At 39.2% G+C, this 24,203-nt stretch overlaps 1 protein-coding gene across 1 annotated transcript; it reads right to left on the bottom strand.

Annotated features, from left to right (window-relative positions):
* Positions 1–675: 675 nt before the first annotated feature.
* On the bottom strand, positions 676–23,471 carry LOC145985798 (uncharacterized). Its single transcript, XM_083119882.1, has 3 exons — positions 23,364–23,471; positions 15,350–15,586; positions 676–2,830 (listed from the first exon to the last, which is right to left on the bottom strand). The coding sequence occupies exons 1-3, from the start codon at positions 23,426–23,428 to the stop codon at positions 766–768; spliced, it is 2,367 nt and encodes a 788-aa protein (XP_082976008.1). The 5' UTR covers positions 23,429–23,471; the 3' UTR covers positions 676–765.
* Between the last annotated feature and the right edge of the window lie 732 nt (positions 23,472–24,203).

Below are 24,203 nucleotides of genomic sequence, written 5' to 3'. Positions count from 1 at the left end.
AGATGAAGACAGAGTTGTAAATATAGTGGCGAGCAATGTAAACCAAGAGCGTGTTAATTTCGTACTGTGCGCAAGAGTGTTATTCTTGGTTACTTGCAGTTACTTGTTTGTGTTATTGTAGTGTGTATGTGTGACGTGTCAGTGAGACGATTGGAATGCCAGCCGCAAGATTCACGTTAGAACAAAGATTTTTTATGTATGACACGTACCTACGTGAAAACAAACTCGTGTAGAGACGTGTGTAGGTAATTTGTACAGAAATTCCCATGCGTTTCAACTCCACACAGAGATACGGTTAGATATCTTGTCCTTAAATTACGAGAAACTGTATCGTTAAATTTTAAAACACCTAAGCAAAAACAACGGATTCTAACCGAAGCAAAACTCGATGATATTGGTGCAGCGTTAGAACGTTCTCCAAACAAACCTCTACGCCGTGTTTCACAAGAGGTGGGCGTGTCAAAATCATCGGCACATACAGTCACTAAGCTACTAAAATTAAAACCATACTCTTATAACACAGGTTAGTGCTCGTTTTGCAATATTTATATAAATGTCTGCATATGTCCATATGGCATTTCAGGCCGCAAATGTCGGCATCTCCGTCAGTGCCGCCCGCCACGCTTCTCCCGATCTCTAGGCTGCAGATCGAAATGGACGCACGGTACTAAGAAGTGTGGACTTAATTACTGTAGTCTCACAATTTGACTGTTATAACCCCATCATTATTTTACAGAGACACTGTGATCATATAAATATCCTAAATTATTTAATATTATGGACAGTTTCGTGTTTCCGTAAAAATCTTCTTTCTGCAAATGCTTCCCCACAAACACTGCACTGATATGGCTTCTCGTTGGTATGTCTCCGTCTGTGCTTGATCATGTCTGTGCGTTGTGTGAATGACCGACCACATATTTTACAAGTGAAGGGTTTCTCCCCTGTATGTATCCGCACATGGATATTCAGCTGGTCTCGTCTTCGAAATGCTTTCGGGCAATATGTACACATGTGAGGGCGTTCTTCTGAATGAATAAGTTTGTGTTGGTGAAGCGTGGATCGCAAAGTGAATGCTCTCTGGCAAACATTGCAGACAAAGGGCTTGTGCTTGTTGTGGGTGGCTAAGTGCCTGTTGAGGATTGCTTTTGTAACAAATGTTTTGTTGCAAATGTTGCATGAGAATTCTCTTTCACCTGTGTGATACTTGCAGTGTGTCTCGTAATACTGCAGCCGAAGGAAAGATTCCCCACATACATCACAAACAAAAGGCTTGTTCCCCTCATGTCCTTGTAAATGATATGAAAGTGAAGCTTTCGTTGAAAGTACCTTGCAGCATATATTACACTGAAACTGTTCAGATTCAATCATGGAATGCTCCTTTTCTATTTTCTCTGGGGAATGGCTGCTTTTCTTGTGATAATATAAGGCCCGGCCATCTGAAAACTCAGCATTGCAGATCTTGCATGTGACAGGTTTCTTGAAGTGAATCTTTTCATGTGTGACCATGTGATCACATCTTCTAAACTTTTTTCCACACACACTGCACTGATATGGGTACTCTGCCGAGTGGATCTGCGAGTGCTGCTTGAGAACATGCTTCTCCCGATATGATTTGTCACACACGTCACAAGCATAAGGTCTTTCTCCTGTATGTTTTCGCTCGTGAACTTTTAACTTACACACAGCTATGTAAAGCTTACCACAAAACTGGCATGGAAATTTCTTTTCACGAGGGCCACCCTTTTTAGCACCCTTGTGAGTCAGAATGTGCAGCATTAAGTTGGATTTGTACCTATAAGACTTACCACATAGATCACACAGAAATGATCTCACATCATTATTATGATAAGCTTTATGAAAATAAAGTCCACTGCGGGACTTAAACTCCTTATTACAAAAGACACACTTGTACTTCTTTTCCATGTGTGTCCGAATGTGGTTCTCAAGTGATTTTATACCTCCAAACACTCTCTTACATTTCTCACGTGGAAACCTCTTCTTACACAGTTTTGAACGCCATTCCTTCTTGTGATAAAGCTCATGTCTCCGCAGTCTAACTTTGCCACTGTATGTTTTTCCACAGTACTGACACAATAAAGATGTGTGCTGTTTCACAATATGATCCTGTAATTCATGATCTGACATAAATTTGTTCTCACATTGGTCACCCGTGACATTGCTACTTGTCAACTTTAGCTTGATTTCACCCTTTTTATTAGTTTCAGTGTTCACATGGATCATCGAAAAATTGAGATTTGGGTGTTTTGATAACAAAGTACTAGCTTTGCTTATAGCTTTTTTCGGAGCTCCACTGCTAATATGGATCAGATCTTTGGACACATCTAGGTTCTTTGCCCCTGAATCTTTGGGCAAAGGAAGGATATTACTTGCTGAAACACCTTCCAATTCTCCTCTATTACAATTATCAGAGGACTTTCTCATTGTGGGGGCTTTGGTCTCTTTCTGTCGCTTTGGGCAGAGCGACATGTGAAAGGCAAGGCTTTCCTCAGAAGCAAGTAGAATTGTTAAGCAAGCCTTACATTGCAGCATATTATTTGCATGCAACACCAGCAAGTGTTTTGCTAATTCTTCTCCATTCATTAAAAACTGATTGCAAATTGAACAAATATGGACAAGTATATCCATTTTAGGCTTGATATTTCTTGGAATGCTGCTTCCTTGCTTTGAAGTTCCTCTTCCATCTTCACGAGGACCATATGTAGTTGAGAGCCTGGTAAAAGAACTGTTACCAGAATTCACTGCTGATTTAACTGTTTTTGCCACTACTGTTGAGTCTGTATGAGAACTAGTTGACTGAGGATGTTCATTCCTAGAAAATAAGATGCTTTACATTATTTTCCTTTTCTTTATTAACACACAATAAATTTTAACCGAAATTACAATGTTTCAAGCCTTTTTGGCAGAGGAGTTTGTGCTTTAGTGTATATATCACACCAGATAAATCAAATGGTTTATTACTAGAGCTGAGCCGATACCACCATTTGCCGATACCGATACCATGACCAATACTGATGCCAATACCGATACTTGTACAATTCCAGTATAAAATAATGAAGGTTAGTTACCGAGTCATACTAACTCCTCACATCACCAGGCACGTATCTAGAAACATATTTGGGGAGCCAGTCCAAGCCAAATGTCTCAGAAATATATAAATAAAAGTGTTTCTATTTAATACGTTAATATAATTATAGGTCGATTTGTAATAATATGTAAATTAATTAATTAGTACTTTATTTCTCTGATGCGTATGGAGTATTGTTGTATGTAACCGCAGACTAAGAAACTGAGGAAAGACAACGTTAATACCTATTTTTTTCTTTGTTTCTTGACTAGAAAATATTGTTATTATTACATAAATTGTAAAATCAGAGATAAAACAGCAAATACTCATCATCTAGCTTATGTGTAGTTAAGACCATTAAAATTTGTGTCAACAACTGTCATGACAAGGAAATTAATATCGAAGAAGTAAAATTTGAATATTTATTGAACAAAAAAAAAATGATGGTACGTCCATTAGATGAAAAGTAAAGTTCCTGATAAAGATTTTATAAACATTATTGTACATAAATCTTTAGAGGGGTCTCCTTGATGGTGTAGTGGTAATGTTGTCACCTTGTAATCAATAGATCCCAGGTTCGATACTCAGTGGATGCACATAGTGGTTCAGGTTCCACTTTAATATGTAGATCCAGTCCCGATTAACTTATCTGTGCATAAAGTGGACTTGAAACAAAAACTCAAAGCCGTATGTTCCTAATCTAATCTTGGCGGAAATAAATAACCCTCATTGGCCGATACAGGCAGTCACATGAAAGACTGACACAGAAGGTAATAGGATAAGAATAAATTGCTGATTCCCCTTCCTGCTGGAATATAGATAAAACAAAGCTAATTTCACAGTGACCTTCCTCCCTCTATTCCAAGAACTCCACAACTACCTGGCCCGGCATTAGTGCAGCAATATGGTCGCCATGGAGGTTCTACACATAAAATACTGTCCATATCCTGATTTAGAGTTCTATTATCAGATTTTTCTAGAGGCATTTTCTGTTAATAATTAAAAAGTGAAAAATATTATTACAATTTTTATAACTACAGTAGTGCACAAAAGTTAAGCATGATGAGAAAATGTTTTATTAATGAAGTGTCAGAACTGCATAAAACAGTGAAAATTAATCAATATACAATAGCGTAGAATGCATGAAATTAGCAATTGTTTTTTAGTGAAAAGACACTCATGTAAATGATAAGAAAATAGATGATCACTTCTTTAACGAAAAATAGAGGTTTGTATGTACCCTAACAGCTACACAACCTTGCAACGATGTTGCATGCTCCTTACAAGGTGGTTCAAGAGATATACGGGCTGCTGGTTCCATTACCCCACGAAGAGCAGTGCGGAGCACTGGAAATGTCCTTGGTGGAGGATAGCGGGCTAACTCGTCTTCTTAAGGCACCACAGGATTTATGTCTGCGGATCTCGGTGGCCAGTCCATGCAGTGAATTTCTTCACCTTTAACAGAGTCAACCACCAATTTGGTTCGATTCGCACATGTATTATTTTCCTTGAAAATAAAGTGTGGGCTGACTGTGCCTCTGATAAGTCACACATGTTGTTGGAGTACCTCATTTCTGTGCCTCTTGGCAGTGAAAGTACCCCCAGCAGATACATGCAGCTCCGTACGTCCATCGAGCATGATGTCTTACCATACCAGTATCCCACCTCCACCAAACTGATCCCTTTCCACGACATTCCTTGGATAAAATCATGATCGAGGTTCTCTCCATATGAATGTGCGATGGGAATCATTTTCCAAACTGAATCTGGACTGATCTGTGAAGAGCACGTTCCTTCATTCATTGAGGGTATAATTTCGATGATGCAGACACCACTGCAAGCGAGCCCTTCTGTGCACTGGATCAAGCAGGACACACACTACTGGACATCTGGCATAGAGACCAGCTGTCCTGAGTCTCCGGTACACAGTTTGGCGAGAGAAACTCCAACCCTGAGTGGCTGGAAGCTCCGAGGACAGTTGTCTTTTAGACATCGTCTGGTGTCGTCATGCAGTTAAAGCCAGATATCGGCCCTGTTGTGGCATTGTTATTCGTTGACAACTTTCTGGCCTACCATGAACATCTACTGTGTCTTGAAACCATCACCTAAGCCTGGAAATGACTGTGGCACAGTCAACACTGCTGTGACTTTAGTCTGTGTTTGACCTGATTCCAGATGTCCAATGATTCTTCGCAGCGTCTTTGTGTACATTGCCCACTTTACGGAAAGATTGTCCTCCGATCACAATCATCATTCGATACAGAATGAGGCACTCTTGTTCGGATATGCTGTGTTTTGTTTACCTTTCAATCACGGGTCTATTTCACATTAGCAGTACTGTTGCCTATGCACGTAAGGTGAGTTACACTCCTTGATAAATATTTATGGTGATCGTGCAAATCTCCCCCTCCCATTTTTCTACTCTTTGGACACTACATATTATGGTAAAGGGTTAATATTGTCGCCTGTGAATTCCTCATTCTACATCCTCTGGAGCTCTAGGCAGTGTCAATGTGTCAGGAATGATGATCTTGTCATCCACATTTTCTTTTTTTCCCCATCAACAGCCTATTTGGCTGGGTAGATTTGGATGTTTCTTTTCTGCTTTTATTTCACTCGAATAGTTGGAAGTAACACTTTCTGATAAAAGGTGTGATGGGCACTTGGGTTGGAGCAAGACGTGAGCCTTGAATATCCCTTTTCGCGAACAGACACCATCCTAGTTGGCCAAAATCTTTGATTTTAGTGTCAGGCACATATACTATATGAGCGAATTTCTTAAAATCATGTCATCATATTTGGGGTGTAAGAGACACCCAAATGTCAACCTCACTTCCACGTAGTACACCCTGGACTGCATTTTACAGACTAACAATGCTCTGGCATCTAGACCCATCGGACACGAGTTGTGTGCTGTCCACATGTGTTTATGATTGTCCTCTCATCTATTTCATCTTATCATCATTCATTCTCATATTTGAAATTAGCCAAAGTAGCAGAAACGAGAAGTAAAATAAATCAATTCATTCTTTTATTCTGTCATCTTGTTCATTGATTCTAGGAGAACCAAGTTTTGCAAAAGATTGAAGTACATGATCTTCTGCGCCATCAAATACGTTCAACAACCACTTCTTTGCCCTTTTTGCAAGTACAAACACAAAGTGGAATACCATTAATAATGTGAACGCTGCCAACAAAGTGCCACTTACAGCTTTCACCAGAAGGAGTTACTTGCAAGTATTGGAGTGAAATAAAAGCACTGAACTGTGTCTTTGTAGTGCAGATGAAGAAAAGTTTGAAAACAATTACTTACAGGACAGAGATTCAGATCAGAGTGACGAGGAATTTGACTAAAGTGAGTGGGTGCCAAAACAACTGACGGCCGAACACAAAGGAAAATGCATGGGCACGGTGCTGACATTTCTGCAGCGTTACCATGATGATGATGATTTTCTCAAGCAGATCATCACAGGGGATGAAACGGGGGTTGCATACAGCACCCCAGAAAGCAAGCAGCAGTCCATGCATTCGCATTACAGTGGATATCCATGCAGGACGAAGTTCAAACAGACTCTGTCGGCACGAAAAGTGATGTGCACGTTGTTCTGGGACAGATAAGGCATTCTGCTCATGAAGTTTCTGCCCAGAGGCGAGACTGTGAATGCTAACAGTTACTGTGAACCACTGGGGACATTGCGACGAGCCTTTCAGAATAAGCAACGCATAAGCTTAGTGCCGGGGTGATCTTGCTACATGACAATGCAAAGCCGGATATAGCTAGGCACACTGCAGCCCTCCTGGACAAGTTCGGTTGGGAGGTGTTCGATCATCCATCGTACAGCCCGGATCTTGTTCCCAGTGATTACCACCTGAAAAAGTTCCTGTCAGGTCAACATTTTTACAGCGACGAAAAGGTTCAGACTTCTGTCACACAGTGGTTTGGCACCCAGGCAGCAGACTTCTACGACGCAGGTATACAAAAGTTGGTCCCACGCTATGACAAGTGCCTGAATTCTGGCGGGAATTATGTTGACAAGTAACTGGAAAAGTGCTGTATCTGTGGCAATAAATCATTGAACGAAATAATGTTTCCTTTTTGTGCATGACCCCAGGGAAACTTACTTTCTGGATGCACCTAATATATTCTCATCATTTCTATCAGCCTAGAGAGGTATAAAAATGCTGAAAAATAACAATGGGATTCCAAGCAAGAATATTAAAATATTTACAAGTAATGTATTTTCTTCCCTAAAACATAATGTAACATCCTTCCTTACGTATGCTTAGATAATGCTACTGAAGCACGAATTTCAACCATGCAAGAGTTGTTGCTTTCAATTACTTCTCTACGTTCATTAGAATCAGAATGAATGATGACTTGATGAAACAACTAAAGAGAACGCAATGGAATGAAGATGCTATAACCAGGGTGGCTACAAACAAGCAGAAATGAAATTCCCTGACTTTTCCAGGTTTTCCAGGACAAAATTTACATTTTCCCCTGACAATTACAAACTAAACAAAATCGATGTTTTTGCAAATGGAAATAATAAACTCATACAGATCCACGTATGGTTTTGTTAACTACCAATATTATCTTCTATGAAATTGACTTAATTTCTCTATTCTCTGAGATTTGAATTCAAACTGCAAAATTGTGAATTTGGAAAATTATTACAATTCACAAGCTACGGAATTCATACGCAGTAAGTTTAAAATAAAATACTCGATTATTTTTAAAGTTACGACTAAATGAGATAAGAGTGAAGAGTGATTGATTAAGAAATACAATTTGTAATTTATTAGTCTCCTTATAAATTCTCGGTATTATATGTTGATATTTCCACTGAGGTTTGGAACCCTCTGCTATCAAGAACCATGAGTGCGGACTCATTTTTCGATGCATAAAGCTACTTCTCTCTTCTCTGTAAAGCAAACAACTTAACTCTTGCATATAAGTGAAACAATTGAATCGAACAAAATAAAGTGTCATATTTCCTTACATTATCAATGGGATTTCTGCTTCAGTAAAGTATATCCAAGTGAAATACTGTGAAACTGACAACATGCAGTTATACCATTAATGCTAATGAAAAGGGTATGTAGGTATTAGAAATTTAACGCAAGGAATTTATAGAATTGCATTGTATAGGTACCTGATTTAGCTAACCACACATTAAAACAGGAAAACACAAATAATAAAAGCTTATGAAAGTTCATATACTAGGGGCATCCTGAAAAAAGCTCCAATGGTGAATATATACAGCACTAGTGGTCGGAGAGCGACACACACACATGCAGGCAGGAAGAAGTGGCATGTAGCTGTAATCTGGTACAGTTGAAATGCAGCCGTTTTAGGACAGTTCTCGGTTAAAGATTGCAGCTCTCACACAGTCTCCCACTGACTGCGATGTAGCCTACATTGCATGCTCAGAATTTGGCACAGAGCCACCAGCAATCGTTTGAGGTGTGCAGACCGGACGTCGTGAGTGATAGTATGGTCAGACAATGGTGCAGACAATTCACGGAAGGCCAATTGAATGTGCACAACCCCATACAGCTGAGTACACACGGGTCCTTTGCATCACTTCAGGTGCGAGATCTTGGACCACTCCCTGTACAGCCCTGGCCTTGAATGTACCGACTTTCATCTCTTTGCTTAACTGAAGAGGTTTCTGGCAGGGCAAGGATTTGACAGCTACACTGCGGTAGAGATAGTTCCAGTCTTTGCTGTCAGACACATATACCATGGACATACAAAATTTAGTGCCAGAACAACAGTGGTGATTATGACGAAAATTAGGTTAGGACTCACTGTTACTAATGCAATAAATTACAACTGATATTCTTGTTTTATTTATACCTAATCGGCAGACTGATATTTTGTTATTTTTTTTTCAAATTTGTGTATTTTCTTATTTTTTTTACTTTATTTACTATACGGTGTTATTTTTCCCAAAATTCACATTTTCATTTTAGCGCATTTTCTGGCAAATATCTGAAATTATACCTTCATGGTGTTTTAAAACTACTGTTTCAAATTGTAAGTCAGATGGCTTACGCCTCTTCGTGAGAGTTTGATATCTTGAAAGTTATTTTGGAAAGTTATTTTCCATACCCCTTTTGTAATTTTAAGGTAAGAATTTTAGATAATGGAATTTTCCCTGTATACTGAAGGGTGCATAATGACCATAAGTGGCGACGCACCCAAAAAATTAAAATCAATCAATCAATCTCACGTGACAGATACCGATATATTATGGCACCAAAAATTGGCATTATCTTTTTTTGACTTGTTAGTGTTACGTTTCCCAAAATTCGCGTTTTTGTTTTAGAACATTTATCTGCCAGATATACTGAAACTTAATACTTCCAGTGTGATTTTAAACTATTATTTTAAATTATAGGTCACATGGTCTATGTATTTTCGCGACGGTTTGATATGTTGGAACAGAATTTTGAGGAAGTAAAAGTAAAGTGCTCCCCTCTACTTTTCCATGAAGGTGTATAGGGGTATGGAGATAGGGTCCCACACTTTCTTGATCACGGCCGAAGGTGGGGGTGATGTGATCAGCACCATGCTCCTAGCTACATTTATCACTCAAAGTTTCCTCAAGGTACCAGCTTCATATGATGTTGGGTGGGTGCCGGAGCAGTTTGAATAGGTGGAAAACATCCCAGTTCTCCCCTGAAGGGGATCGACCATGGTCTCTCGCATATTAGTCAGATGCCCTAACGACTGAGCTCCATTATTACCCGCTCGACAAATGCCAATGATGCACACTTAGCTTGGTAATTCAAAACATATCTCGTGCAACAAATACGAAGATGTGGCTCCCGTGTGACGGTAGATATGCACTCGATCTCCTGTTAGAACCCTGCCACTTTGCTCTGTGATGCAAATGGTTTTGATAGAAGTTGAAAAAATCGTGGGAAATATATGACTTAATGTGGCTGTCGGAATTATTTCATGTACGTATAAGTATAACTCTATAGTTTACTCGAGTAAAATGTTGGAAAACTTGCATGTTCTATGTACATAAACAGGCCTAGAAAAGACAAGAATGTTGGATTTCATGGAATTTTTCGTTGTTTTAGGACATTTCTTTTAAAATAATCGCTAAAAACGCCAACAATTCGCATTTTATGCCAAATTCGCATTATTTCGATATTTCGAACGGGCCAAAAATGTGTCCGACATCACTGCACATTCCTAAACATAACTTCGCAGCAATTACCAGTTTTCACGGTTTTGGCGTTTGCGGTTCCCTACTAATCGGAAATTACTTTCTGGCCACCCCTTGTATAAATCAGTAGATGGAAAGTGAAAATTTAGCATGGCTGGCAGAGAAAAGTCAATTCTTGAAGAAAGTGATTTGCTTTTATGATTGAATGATTCGAGTGAATATGATATTAAAATATTTACGTATTTATTATTAGTATTTTATTTCATAATATTGAACATTAACTTCACTCAGTGAGAGATTAATGACCATCTCTCACGAGTTTAAAGAGATAGGACAGAGAGTGGCGTTAATTTCATTGCAATACTAGTGTTGCAGTAAATTTGAGGTAGTGAGCATGCACTTGCCAATTTTTATAACGTTCACCAATGCAGATTTATGTTTCACTTTTTCGTGATAGTATTGAATATATATCCCGTTTGGTTGGATTCTTCTTGATATCTAAAAATAGTGCAATGTCATTGTAAACGTATGTTAACTTGTGCGAAACCAATAATACGTCAGGATGATGAAAGAAAACATTCGTAATCACTGCTACATTAAATAAGGTAAAGTGAGCCAGAAGAGTAATAAAATTCCAGTACTAAAGCTCTTTTTGTTTATGCATGCGATTTTTGTTGGATGTTGCAGTCAGATACTTTGTCGGGTGGTGATATTCGACAAAAATAGTATGTATCAATAGAACCTATTTTTTCCATGTTCCTTCAGTTTGCCCAACAAAATGCCTTACTATCGGATGGCGCCACCCGCTCTAATACCCTCCATCTGTTGACAAGTCCCCTTACTACTCCCATACGGACAAGAAAAAATGACAATTCAATGCACTTTCCACGTAATATTTAGAGGCTAAACTAAACCTTAACTCCCCCGATGATACCATATGGTATCATCAGAGTAAGGTCGTACTGCCCCGATGATACCATATGGTATCATCATGCTGATTACGAAATGAATGTGCTTTTTGGACCTTCATACTCTTATGTTTGGGTTGAAACTCTGACACAGGTCTGGAGCAAGCCTGGGAAATACATATTGATGACCAACCTCCCCCACTCTCCGCAACATATCTATGCCACATTTCCGAACAGAGTTTCACATTTTGGCTCATTATTCAACTTGTATGGCACCCAGGAACATGAAACATGTTTCAATCAATCTCTTTGGAAATGTCCATTCCTTGAAGAGAATGCTAAGGTTTGCGCCTTCTCCCCAAAATAGCGGGAGAAGAGGGGATTTTTATGGGTTTTTTTCATTGAAATTCGGTGGTCGTGCCCCCCAAACCCTTCCTCGGTTCGGCGTTCTGAATTGTACACGGTAGCATGCTCTGATGTTTTAGCTGCAAAACAAAACTTATCCGAAGTAGATTGCTCCGATAGTGCCCAAGTTGTAACAATTTTCCTCCAAAAATGCAAATTACCTATTTTTCGTAAAAAAACAATATTACTCAACTTGTATGGCACCCAAGAACAAAACATATGTTTCATTCTCTTGAGAAATGTCCATTCTTTGAAAAGAATACTAAATTTTGCGCCTTATCCCCAAAATAGTGGGAGAAGAGGGGGCAAACTCCACATTCTATTTTTTTTCATTGAAATTCGGGGGACGTGCCCCCAAGCCCCCTTCCTCGGTCCGGCGTTCTGAATTGTGCACGGTTGCATGCTCTGATGTTTTAGCTGAAAAACAAAACTTATCAGAAGTAGATTGCTCCCATAGTGCCCGAGTTATAACAATTTTCCTCAAAAAATGCAAATTACCTATTTTTCGTAAAAAAAATAAATCACATTTTGGCTTATTATTCAACTTGTATGGCACCCAAGAACAAATCATATGTTTCATTCTCTTGAGAAATGTCCATTCCTTGGAAAGAATACTAAAGTTTGCGCCTTATCCCCAAAATAGTGCGAGAAGAGGGGGCAAACTCCACATTTTATTTTTTTTCATTGAAATTCGGGGGACGTGCCCCCAAGCCCCCTTCCTCGGTCCGGCGTTCTGAATTGTACACGGTTGCATGCGCTGATGTTTTAGCTGCAAAACAAAAGTTATCCGAAGTAGATTTCTCCCATAGTGCCCGAGTTATAACAATTTTCCTCCAAAGAGTGTTCGAATTTAAAATTCCCGCCGAGAAGCCGGGGCGAGAGAAATTTCTCTCTCTCTCTCTTTCCTCCTGCCATCACTGGTTTCTGGCGCCGTGGTTGTGTTGCGCATAAAAGGGGCCTAAAAGTTGAGGCCGAAACTTGCGAACGAGATTACCTGTTCCCGTGCAGAGTTCCATAACGATATCTTTAAATAAAAAAAAATAAAAATTAAAAAAAATCAATGAAGACGAAATTCCCTGACATTTCCCTGACTCTTTTTGACACCTCAAATTCCCTGACTTTTCCCGGTTTTCCAGGTCTGTCGCCACCCTGTATAACAAGATTCACACGTAGAGCCCTTGGCTTCCAGGCACTATACACTATAGAGCTTCTCCGATGACATAGTGGTAATGCCGCTGCCTTGTTATTTCATCAAGGGGTCCTGGGTTGTTTATGATCCCCATGAAGCCACATTGCACAGTGGTTCAGATTCCATATTGAACTGCAGGTATTGAACTGCAGGCCCAATTGGCTAATCTGAGCATAAAGTGGATTGAAAACAAACATCCTAGTCCATCATAACAGGAGGAGAGAGCGGGAAAATGGGATGAATGCTTTTCATTATATACAGTGAATCTAAATACATTCCATCTGGCAAAATGTCAAATCGGAAATATGATTTTCCTGAAAATACATGTGAATGATTGTGCATACTCATTGTTAGTTGAATGTAAGATAATATGAAGTACAGTTAATTCGGAAGTGTTTATGTTCCCCAGAGGATTGTAACATCCAGAAAGTACATAATCTTTGTCAGCTTAATCAATTGCCAATTAAAGTCCCTCTCCCAGAAGACATGGATTGTTTATGAAGTTGAAAAAGTCATTAATTGAGATGGCTTGCATGCCAGGAAACACATTACATAATTTCTTTTCTTCCCCTGAATGGAAGAAAAATTAACCAAGGTTCTTGTATTTTATTGAATGTAGCTCTTTACATGTGTCCTTTACTGTTATTGCTCTCTCCACAAAAATAATCCTGTCAAGGTCACGTGTTTTCCAAGCTTCCCCTTGCCACTTCCACACACCAGAACCTCCAAGGTTGCCACACTTCTTCTAAGTTGTTTGCACTTTGTACGTTTGCAGTTGATATCATCCTCGCTAGTGTATTATGTATGAGTTATTTGGTTTGTATTAATTATGAATGACTTGAGGAGCAGCATTCTACGTGTCGTTCACTAGCAGGTGGAAGTAATGGTAGTGTAAGTGACTGCAGAATGGACATTAAAAAAAAGTTACATAAACATTGGAAACGTTTACAAGTTTTTCAGAAATCTTGCCTATAACGAAGAAGCAAGGAAGAACAACATCAACTTCCACAAGTACAAAACTGACTGCAAAAGCTTGAAAAATTTCTGAAAAGTCTGTACAGTGTATCAGCAGTACTTTAATTTGGCAGAGGGTTTGCTGTAGTAGCAGCTGTCTCTACAAAGATCATTGGCTGCTGTGTCTCGTTTGCCAGTATTGTTGTTAAGAATTATTCACTCTTTTGTTACTCAGCTGGCCCATTTGTCACTTTCGGTTTACATTTTATAATTTGTTCAAGTAAAACATAAAATATAGCTGACACATCACTCTAAAGATGTTGTATGTATTCTAAAATTTAATTTCAATGTTATAATACAAACTTTCTCGCTGAAAGTTTTTATGTGATGAAATAGAATGAGAGTTAGCCAGCAACAATATTTTTAATTACATAACCTGAAAATTTTTTCTTTCATGACAAGGATAACTCCTTTACATTTTGTAGGGGGTGTTAAGGGACTTTTGAATTGTCATAGTTCATGTAATGAGGCTTTTATCACTCACATAGGTACACATATTACTTTTGTATCTTCTGATCCCATTGCAGTCCCAGAATGATTTTTTGATATGTTTTAGAGTAGGGCATGAGAGACCAAATATATTTTTTTCACGGTTTTCGGTGATGACATGTTTTGAGATATTCAAGGTCAAAAGTCAAGGTCACGTGACAAAATTATATTTTTATCCAAAGGTAGGCTTGTTATATATCATTGGAAAGCTTGTTCAATTCCCTGTACAATTTGAGCTTCCTAGGCGAAATAGGGGCGGAGTTACAGCACATTCAGTATAGCTAAGCGAGCTCAAAAAGGGCAATTTATGCAAACTTTGACCTTGAATAATTTAACAATTACAAGACAAACGAAACTAAAAATTTTCATAGTTCTTAAGTTCCATGCATACTTTCAACTCCCCAAATTTCATGAAAATCGGAGATGGTCAGGTTGTGGGTTGTGTTGATTTCATATGGAATGACTCATTTGTTTTAAAAATACCTCATAATGTTCTTTACATTAAGCACTAGTTTCTAATATTTTTCTTTTCGGAATTATTATTTAAAGTTGAAATTGTTGCTTATTGGCAACACTCTGGATGGCTCACGTGACCTTGACGGGACTAGTTTCATGGCTTTAGCTTTAGTCACTTTTAAGAAGTTGGACAACTAAACCTCAAAAATAAATTTCTATTCATACATGCAAATGTGAAGACTGTGGTCACAACCAAGCATCTACAGTGTCTTGTGAGAAGACCTTTTCTTGCCTTTGCTAACAACCTCAGAAGCACCATGGTCAATGAGTCTAAACATGAACTGTAATATGCCTTGTTAGCTATAAAAATGAAGACTGCAAAACAAGTTGATCTGGTAGTTGATAAGTTTGACTGAGCATCCAATTACAAGAATCTGCCGACAGCAATAGTGTAGTTTCTCAATAAATTTGAAATTCTGTATTTTAGTTTTATATCAGAAGTACTGGTTTAGTATTTTGCCATATTTCCCAGTAACATACCATGCTGTTAAATTAGTTCATAATTATAAAACTTCCTATTATTTATAATAATAAATCTTTGTATTACATTACTTACCTGACTATGGGAACAGACATCTGGCTCCCCAAAGACACAGCAAAAAACTTGTTGAGACTCTGCTCTTGGATTGGAATCTCCTTGTTCTGGCCCTTTGTTGTGGAAGATGTGTTCTGTTGTGTTGAGGGCAAAAGCATCACACTTCCCTTTGTCACTGGGTTCTGGCTCACCTGCACAGCATCTCCATCTTGTCTCTTTTCACCATCATTTTCTTTTTCTGGATCCTTTCTTATCGTCCTAAAATAGATTATTATGTACAATACATCACTCATACCAGGGTTTGAAACTGAAACTGGACTTTAAATTACACATCCAGAGTAAAAAAGAAGAAAATGTGTGACTGTGTGAACAAAAAAAAAAAAAAAACTTCTTTAAAGATAACTTAAATATTTTTACAACTTACAGGGATTGGACAAAATAATATGAACACCCGGTTAGATGAGCTCATTTTCGGAGTTGTGTGCTGACTGCACTGGCACCCACGGAACGCTTCTTTTATTTTCTCCGTGTCCTATAATCCCTCTGCTAGAGGTATGAGCCACCAATAAGTCAATAATAGAAAGTGCCTGTGAGCGCCATGTCCCAAAGTCTTATACTTTCCCACAAATAGCATCACAGGTAATGCTGAAAAACAATTTGCTACACCCATAGGATGGATAGAAATGCTTTATTCATTAAAAAGTAACAATTTTCAGGCAAACAGTAGCCATCTTGAATACGAGAAACCATTTGCTCCAAACCATATATTTGCAAAATCCCTTATGTTTTATTAAATATAAAAGATAACATTTGTGCATAGGTAAAAATAATGCCTAAATCCTGAAAAGTTAACTCATTTTTAATTATCTGGCATAAATAGGCCAGAAAAAGTGAAAAAATACCTTTGTTTACATTTTACATCCAGGTATTTTTCACAACCACCTGATAAGTCTGCCATCTGGTGGAAGGAATTGGAACCCCTTCTACAGACCAGCCAAAGCCACATGTGACCTCAGCCAGCCAATGAGAGGCTTCCAAGGCTGTGACGTCACATAGCAAGTGCCCAGGTGATTTATTATTTCATGAACTTGGCGTCCAAGCTCACTTGTGTATTTTACCTGCTTGAGAACAGGTCGGAGGCTGTGCTGCCAGTCAAAACCAGTGCGTTAGTGGCTGTGTGGCACGCCCAATGTCCATATAAAGTTTAATATGGACCAGGGTGCAGGGACATTGGTACCAGGGGGGGGGACTTGCCCCCCACTCATCATCGAGGGGGGCAAGATAGTCCATTTGCCCCCCCCCCCCAGGTGCATTCTACAAATTAGACTATATTAACCAACGTATATTTCGTTTGGAGAGAAAATGGAAAAATATTTTTGTACTAGTTAAATGAATGTGGACACAAGTTTTTCGATACTAGCAAGAAGTACGTGATACAAAGATCCACGTGCACTTTAGAATTGCAGCCATGTCTCCGCAAATCAAGTGCAACGTGGAATTATCACCCTAGGAATTTGACGCTTCGGTTTCCAATTTTCCTATGAATCTACCAGGTTTTGTAAGTGCAGGTGCGTTTGGTGTGAAACAATAAACCCAACCAATCTCTTCTTTTCCATCTACAACTACAATGCATGGATGCAAGGACTCCGAACCAGGGGGGCAGATGGAGCTTGAGCCTTCTAGGTAAAAAGTTGAAGGTGAAAAAAATTCGAGACGACGCGGTGGTCGTCTGACTGCCACGAGGAGACCCGAGTTCGATTCCAGGGTGGGTGATCTAAGATCAGAATTTTTCCGGCCTTGTCCCCACAGAAAGCAGATCCGAGGCTTACCCAGCCTCAAATCAATGGGTACCTTGGGGTGTGAAGGCAGCTGGAAAGTAGTGCTGATCACATCGCCTCCAAAATGGCCGAGATCGAAAATGGGTGGGGCCATACCACCACATTCAGTATTGCTTGATGTGAAGAAACAGCAGAGGGGGGCAACATTGTATTTTTGCTACCCTCCGTCACTCCCTAAAAGATGAAACTACAGAGTGTCCGAAAAGTCACGCAACCCGGTGTTTACGACCGTATAACGGAATAGCGAAACGGAATGAGAAGAAACGCTTTCTGCCAAGAGAATGCCCTGTATATTGGGAAAATTTAGAGAGACAAACATATGTAAGAACATGCATGTTTTAATAAGAAATAAGCAAAGTGTTGCCAAAGGCGGAAAAAAAATATTTGCAAATCGTGTATATTGATGCACAGAACTCGCTGAGGTAAATTATTGCAACATTTCACAATACCAACGAACAATTTGGATGGCCATCTAATGAATTTGACAGAAAAAGAACTTTGACGAAGTTTCAAAAACATTGCAAAAGGGAATAAATGGGCTGTTCCAAAAATCGATGTTTTCACAATATTACGAGGGACACTGGCAACACTGTTGGTGTCACGTGTCACTAACAGACGTGTTTCACCTCAGGCTATCACACTAAGGCACTTTTAACGACAAAGGAGAAAGTTGGTTATTCTCGAACATATGCAATAAATTACATACACCTTGCAACCCTGAAAGGTGCGTATCCCTAAATGCTTCTCTTACGCAATATCGGATATATTCTTCAACAATAAACACTCTTTCCGTGTAGAATATGGCATTTTAAAAACACACACACAGGACGTCAGCATAAGTAGACACAATCTGGAATGCCGTTCGGGGCAAACAGCAACCACCTAAGGCACAGAAAACAGCAATTGATACACCTTCTTCTGTACCCACATTTCAGGGTTCCAAGGTGTATGCAATTTATTGCATATGTTCGAGAATAACCAACTTTCTCCTTTGTCGTTAAAAGTGCCTTAGTGTGATAGCCTGAGGTGAAACATGTCTGTTAGTGACACGTGACACCAACAGTGTTGCCAGTGTCCCTCGTAATATTGTGAAAACATCGATTTTTGGAACAGCCCATTTATTCCCTTCTGCAATGTTTTTTAAACTTCGTCAAAGTTCTTTTTCTGTCAAATTCATTAGATGGCCATCCAAATTGTTCGTTGGTATTGTGAAATGTTGCAATAATTTACCTCAGCGAGTTCTGTGCATCAATATACACGATTTGCAAATATTTTTTTTCCGCCTTTGGCAACACTTTGCTTATTTCTTATTAAAACATGCATGTTCTTACATATGTTTGTCTCTCTAAATTTTCCCAATATACAGGGCATTCTCTTGGCAGAAAGCGTTTCTTCTCATTCCGTTTCGCTATTCCATTATACGGTCGTAAACACCGGGTTGCGTGACTTTTCGGACACTCTGTATATCTATTTCGACTTATCTAGGTCGTGAAGAATATTTTGAAAAATCTTTTTTGTACTAGATATGTTAACGTGCACTCAAGTTTCGGTTAACAGCAAGAAGAACGTGACATCGCAGTCAGGTCTCTGCAAATGAAGTATACCCGTTGGTATTCCTTGCTTCTGTTTGCAGTTTAGTTTTGAAGCCTGGCAGGTTCGGTACCTACAAGTGCGCCTTCATATTACAACACACCGGCGAAGGAGGACAGAGGGCAGCTTAACTTTAAACCTTCCAGTTCACTTTCCAAACACAAGCTTTCTTTAAGGAGACCCCTTGCTGACAAAAGGTCATCGGCCATGAGAAAAGGTGCACCTTGGAAGTTGTTGAAAATTCAAGTCTGCAGAAGGCGTGTTTTGGCATTTACTATGGAAATTGTAGTAATGAATATGAATTTACTTCTGCACATATACCTGTAAATCGTTTGCAGAAAGTACACAAACTGCAAGGTCACATCGGAAGATCACTGCACTGCACTTACTAGCCTGATATAGAATTAAAAACTGGTAAGTTTTACTTTTCTCCTTAACGTTTTCTTTATTAATTTATATTTTGTGTGTGATTTGACAGAAAAAGACGAGACTAGAGATAGACAAGTATCATCTCGATATACCATCGGTTCTCTGGTCTTTCGGGTTTTAACGCTGCAAACTTTGGAGTGTATGAACCACCACATCTCCTGGAAAGGAGGAACTTTTATTTCTTGGCCAATTAGGTTATTAAATATTTACTGTTTGTTTTAAACGTCATGTTCAGGGCTGATGACTTAGTTTTAGACCTCAGAGAGAGGTTTACTGATTTCTCAGTCAACTTAACTAGTGGTTATATGAATTTAAGTTTTAAACCTCGATATTTGCTGCATTTATCGTTGTCACTACATACTGTATCAAATATTAGGCTATAATATCTTTTCATTAAAAGCATATAGCTTGAGTGATGAGATAAAATTTCTCAGATTTCCATTTTGTATTCTACTAGAATGAAGTGGAGTCAAAATGAGTAGAATTTGAGCCTCTGACAAGATAGAGAAAATCGGGTTTTCATCTACTACCTTGAAATAATTGACCAATACTCTAATACAATATCAAAATTTCAACTCTAAAACCCTAAATATGCGGCGTTCATTGTAGTAGAAAAATGAAACTGAGCCTCCAGTAAGCTTCTAAATTGCGCATTATACTTCAAACATTTTATTGCAAATTTGGGGCTCAATATATGCCCTAACCTTACCGAGTTTAGAGCACCTAGAACAAATGAAATCAGTTTCTCATTCGCCATCTAATTGATTGATTTGGTTTATTTTACTTCCCTTTTCTTTCACTTTTGGGTAATCTCCAAAATAAGAATGAGTGATGTTATGATGAAATTGATGAATGGATACTCAGAAAGAACACCTATGCCCAGACCGGGATTCGAACTGAGACCCCTGTCATTGTAGCATGCTGCTCTAACCATTCTACCACTGAGGTCTGTACCGTGATGCGATTTCACACAAATACAACAGCTTTCTAGTCCTCCAAGGCATCTGAACGACTAAATTTATGGCAGTTGAGATGGTCAGACAATTTGTGACGAAAGAACTAAGACGTCTCAGGGGTGAAGGAAAGTCCTTCCTTTTCTCGCTTTCCACGTAATACGTCCATGAGAAGGTATGAACATCAATCACAATACGTGAGAATAACAATAAACAATACCTAACACAAGATTGATTGATTGATTGATTTGCTTTATTTCACTTTGCATTTTTGTGCCGCTTTTGGCTAATTTGTGAAGATGAGGATGAGTGATGATGGTGAAATTGATGACTGGACACACACAAACATCCATGCCCAGGCCAGGATTTGAACCCGGGACCACTGGCATTGTAGTGTGATGTGCTAACCATTCCGCCACTTGGGCTGGCCCTAACAAAAGAGAACTATCGTCCTCTCAAGGTGTAAGGTTATGATTTTTTCTAGAGGCACCCAAACGTCAACCTCTCCTCCATGTAGTTAGTACAACCTGGAGAGAATTTTTCCAGGTTAACGAGGTTCTGGCTTGTGGACTAAGAACTAGTGTAAAACCCACCTTGGGAGATTGTGTTTTGTTGTCCATGTGTTTGTTGATTTGATTTGATTTAGTGTTTTAAGTCCAATTTATGCACAGATAGGCTAATCGGGACTGGATTAAAGTTCGATCCGAACCGCTTATGGGCCTCCACCAGGTATCGAACTCGGACATTACAAGGAGACAACGTTACACTACGTCAGTGGAAAAGACTCGAGTACGTTTTCAGTTATGTTACTAATTAATAATTAAAGTAATGCCTCAATACCATCATGCCTCACTCCATGCGAAGATTGAGTACCAGGCAGGGGTGGAAATTTGCGGTAATTATCGTAAAACATAATATTTCAGTTTTCTTGTATTAAGAGCCATTTAATGGAATTATAATAAATATAAAATTATCTGTAATAGAGGCCCCTGGGCCTCCTCTTATCTCTTACGAGGTTTCACCACTGTGGATATTCATATATTCAATAACTATATATTTATCATATGTAATAAATACATATAAATATAACTATAAAATATAATAAGCTATTTAATAATAATTACTATATATATATATATATATATATATATATATATATATATATATATATATATATATATATATATATATATATATATATATATATATATATGGGGGAAGAGATTGTATAAACTGTTTGGCGAATTTAAAAACCTGCCCCCCAACTCCAAAATAAGTTCAAACAGCCCTGCGACGGTGAGCGCTAACATTGTGGAAATGGAAGCCAATACTTGGAATTCTCAGTGCGATTCTAGTCACTTTAGTGAAATCCGTGTGTCCCATATGAAAATAGGGAAATCCAGACTTCATGGCATGCTAGATGGAACCATAGGAACATCCTCCAAGAATCCATAAGCATCCATAGTTGTATTCATCAATCCTCCCTTGGAAAGTCAGGAGAGTGCACATATTATCTCCCAAGTTCTTTGTCACCTGGAGGAAGTAGGCCAAAATCACCGATAGTCCAGAAAAATACCCCTCCTTTTGTTCTCGTGCCCCATCTAGTGCCGAATATTGGGATGTGGCACTTGAGTGTCGAAAAGTGTGTGGCCCCCAGGTATGTGAGGATGTTTAAGGAAATGGCTGTTATGTAAGTACCAATTCTTTCGTGTACATATTTTCTGTTTCCTTTGTGTAATGGTGGTATCCATGTTTGGTGGTGGCCATGTCACAGACTGTGTCATATATTGAATAAATGTGTTGTTTCAGTGAAATTGACTTTGATATAATTGACGTGGGCAGTAAGACTACAAAGCCCCTCCACCTACTGTTATAGAAGTTAGGCAAAAAAGTTCGTCTGTTGGCTAACGGGTCTCCCACAGCACACCCATTTATTATCCACGGAACACCACACGCAGCATAGGGTCTGCATGTGGCAGTGTTAAGTTGCTCTTTGAATGAGTGTTTTTTTTGTTTTTGTTTTATTCTTTGTTGTTGGTTATACTCCACCAAACCCTTCCCATAACAGAGTCGCTGAATCTCTAAGGGTGAAAATCACAACGTACAACATCAGCATTTCATTCTAAATAACCCTCATACTGTGAATGGCTTTGTGTTGTGTTGCGCTACCATTATTTCTTACCTTACAGACTTCCGAGGGCAATTTGTTGGTGCTCGATTAGTTGTGCAATGGTCACAAAGTTAGTAGGGGTATCGCGAGCTACTGTACCTACCGTCATGACAGCATACAAAGTGCAGGGAAAAACGACGTCTGTGAAACAGAATAGTGGCAGAAAGACCAAACTGACAGAGAGAGAGACAGGAGGGCATTAAGGAGGATTGTTGGCTGTCAGAGGAAGACACCGTAATCAAAGTCACTACTGAGGTGAATATGCATGTCGAGAAAGCAGTGTCAATGAAAACAGTGTGCCAAGAACTGCATAAACAGAATATCCATGGCAGAACCGCTATTGCCAAACCTCTTGTAATGCAGGACAATGCCAAACAGAGATGTCAGTGGTGTCAGGGCACAAAACGTGGACTACCGACCAATTGAAACATGTCATATGGTCAGACGAATCAACCTTCACACTATTCCCCACCAGTGAAGCATGGTGGCGGTAGTGTAATGGTGTGGGCGGTCATTCCATGGCATTCACTGGGTCCTATTGTCACACTGAAAGGAAAGGTAACTGCCAAGGTGTATGAAGGCATTTTAGGCGACCATGTCCATCCAATGGTGCAGGCATTGTTCCCAGCAGGGGATACCATCTTCCAGGATGATAATGCTCCCATTCATACAGCTGGCACTGTCCAAGATTGGTTTGATGAGCACAATGACACACTTACACAACTTCCCTGACCTGCACAATTGCCTGATTTGAATATTATTGAGCCACTGTGGTCAGTATTGGAAACCAGAGTTTACCTCCGCCAGCCAATCTCAAGGAAATGGAGCAGTTTCTTGTTGAGGAATGGTATAGCATCCCACTGACTACCATCCAGGATTTGTATGCATCCATTCCCAGGAGGATTGAGGCTGTTCTCAAAGCCAAAGGTGGTCCCACACCATATATTAGGTAGGTGTTCATATTATTTTTCCAACCCCTGTATGTGTTTCTATTATATCATTTTAAAAGCAATAAACAATGATGTACACAATCACTAGTACAGTAAAATACATACCTGTCACATTTTGCCTGGGCTTTATTTGTTTTTTTTCTGGTGATGGTCAATTTTTCACTTTTCATGCCTGTTCCTTTCCTATCTATGTTTACTAATTCAACTGATGGTTCCGGTAACTGCAATGAAAACCAATAATTTACAAGAAAGGTGAAAAGAATTAACATAAAATGAACAAACAGTACTACCAGGCCCCCTGCACTGACTGCAAAAAGCCGAACAAGGTAAATTTCAGAATTAATTTGTCCGTGTATGAACCACCTCACCACCAGTCAGCGCCACCATCAATGCTAAATCCTAATTTTCTCATTAAAAATTTAGTTTAAGTCTCTATTAATCAATGATGATCAATTGTATGTGATTTTCAGTGGCGTAGCGTTATAGTATGCCTGTACGCCCGGCGTTCCCCGATTTAAAATTTCAAAAATGCGTAAATGCTGTAAATATAAAGTAAATCTTGACTAATTTCATATATGCCTGACCTTCATGGCATTATAATAGCTATTTTTCGCGATCCGCTTGCAACGCTCCACTAACAACACTCGTTCTAGCATTTTTTTCAATGCCTTTCCTGGCCGGACACCGAGCAGGTTTTGCGTAAAGGACCCTATATTCCTTGCTGCCTTTCTGGAGGGAAAGCTTGAATCTCTACAGCACGTGCCCAAATGTTCTCTCGTACACCAGCGTATGGAGCAGAGGGCTACGTGATTGGTTCACGTGACCCTTCCTGCCTTCTGAAGCAGACAACAGAGGTAGAATTCCTACGCGGTTCTTTGCACTCGTGCCACTCGTGCTATGTGTTGCTACAATACGTAATATTGACTGACATAACTTTACCAAACT

Source organism: Lepisma saccharinum, chromosome 3 (assembly GCF_977018435.1).
Source record: "Lepisma saccharinum chromosome 3, izLepSacc3.1, whole genome shotgun sequence".
Classification (NCBI taxonomy): domain Eukaryota; kingdom Metazoa; phylum Arthropoda; class Insecta; order Zygentoma; family Lepismatidae; genus Lepisma; species Lepisma saccharinum.
The sequence above is the reverse complement of the archived record's forward strand: the minus strand, read 5'-3'. Positions and strand labels throughout refer to the sequence as shown.

What these genes read in the sequence shown, in the direction of transcription:
- LOC145985798 (XM_083119882.1), bottom strand. Translation starts at nt 23,428, where the DNA reads ATGAAAAGTGAAAAATTGACCATCACCAGAAAAAAAACAAATAAAGCC. An exon ending in GCCCAGGCAAAATGTGACAG is followed by an intron (nt 15,587 to 23,363) that starts GTATGTATTTTA and finishes AATCTATTTTAG; the next exon opens with GACGATAAGAAAGGATCCAG. An exon ending in ATGTCTGTTCCCATAGTCAG is followed by an intron (nt 2,831 to 15,349) that starts GTAAGTAATGTA and finishes CTTATTTTCTAG; the next exon opens with GAATGAACATCCTCAGTCAA.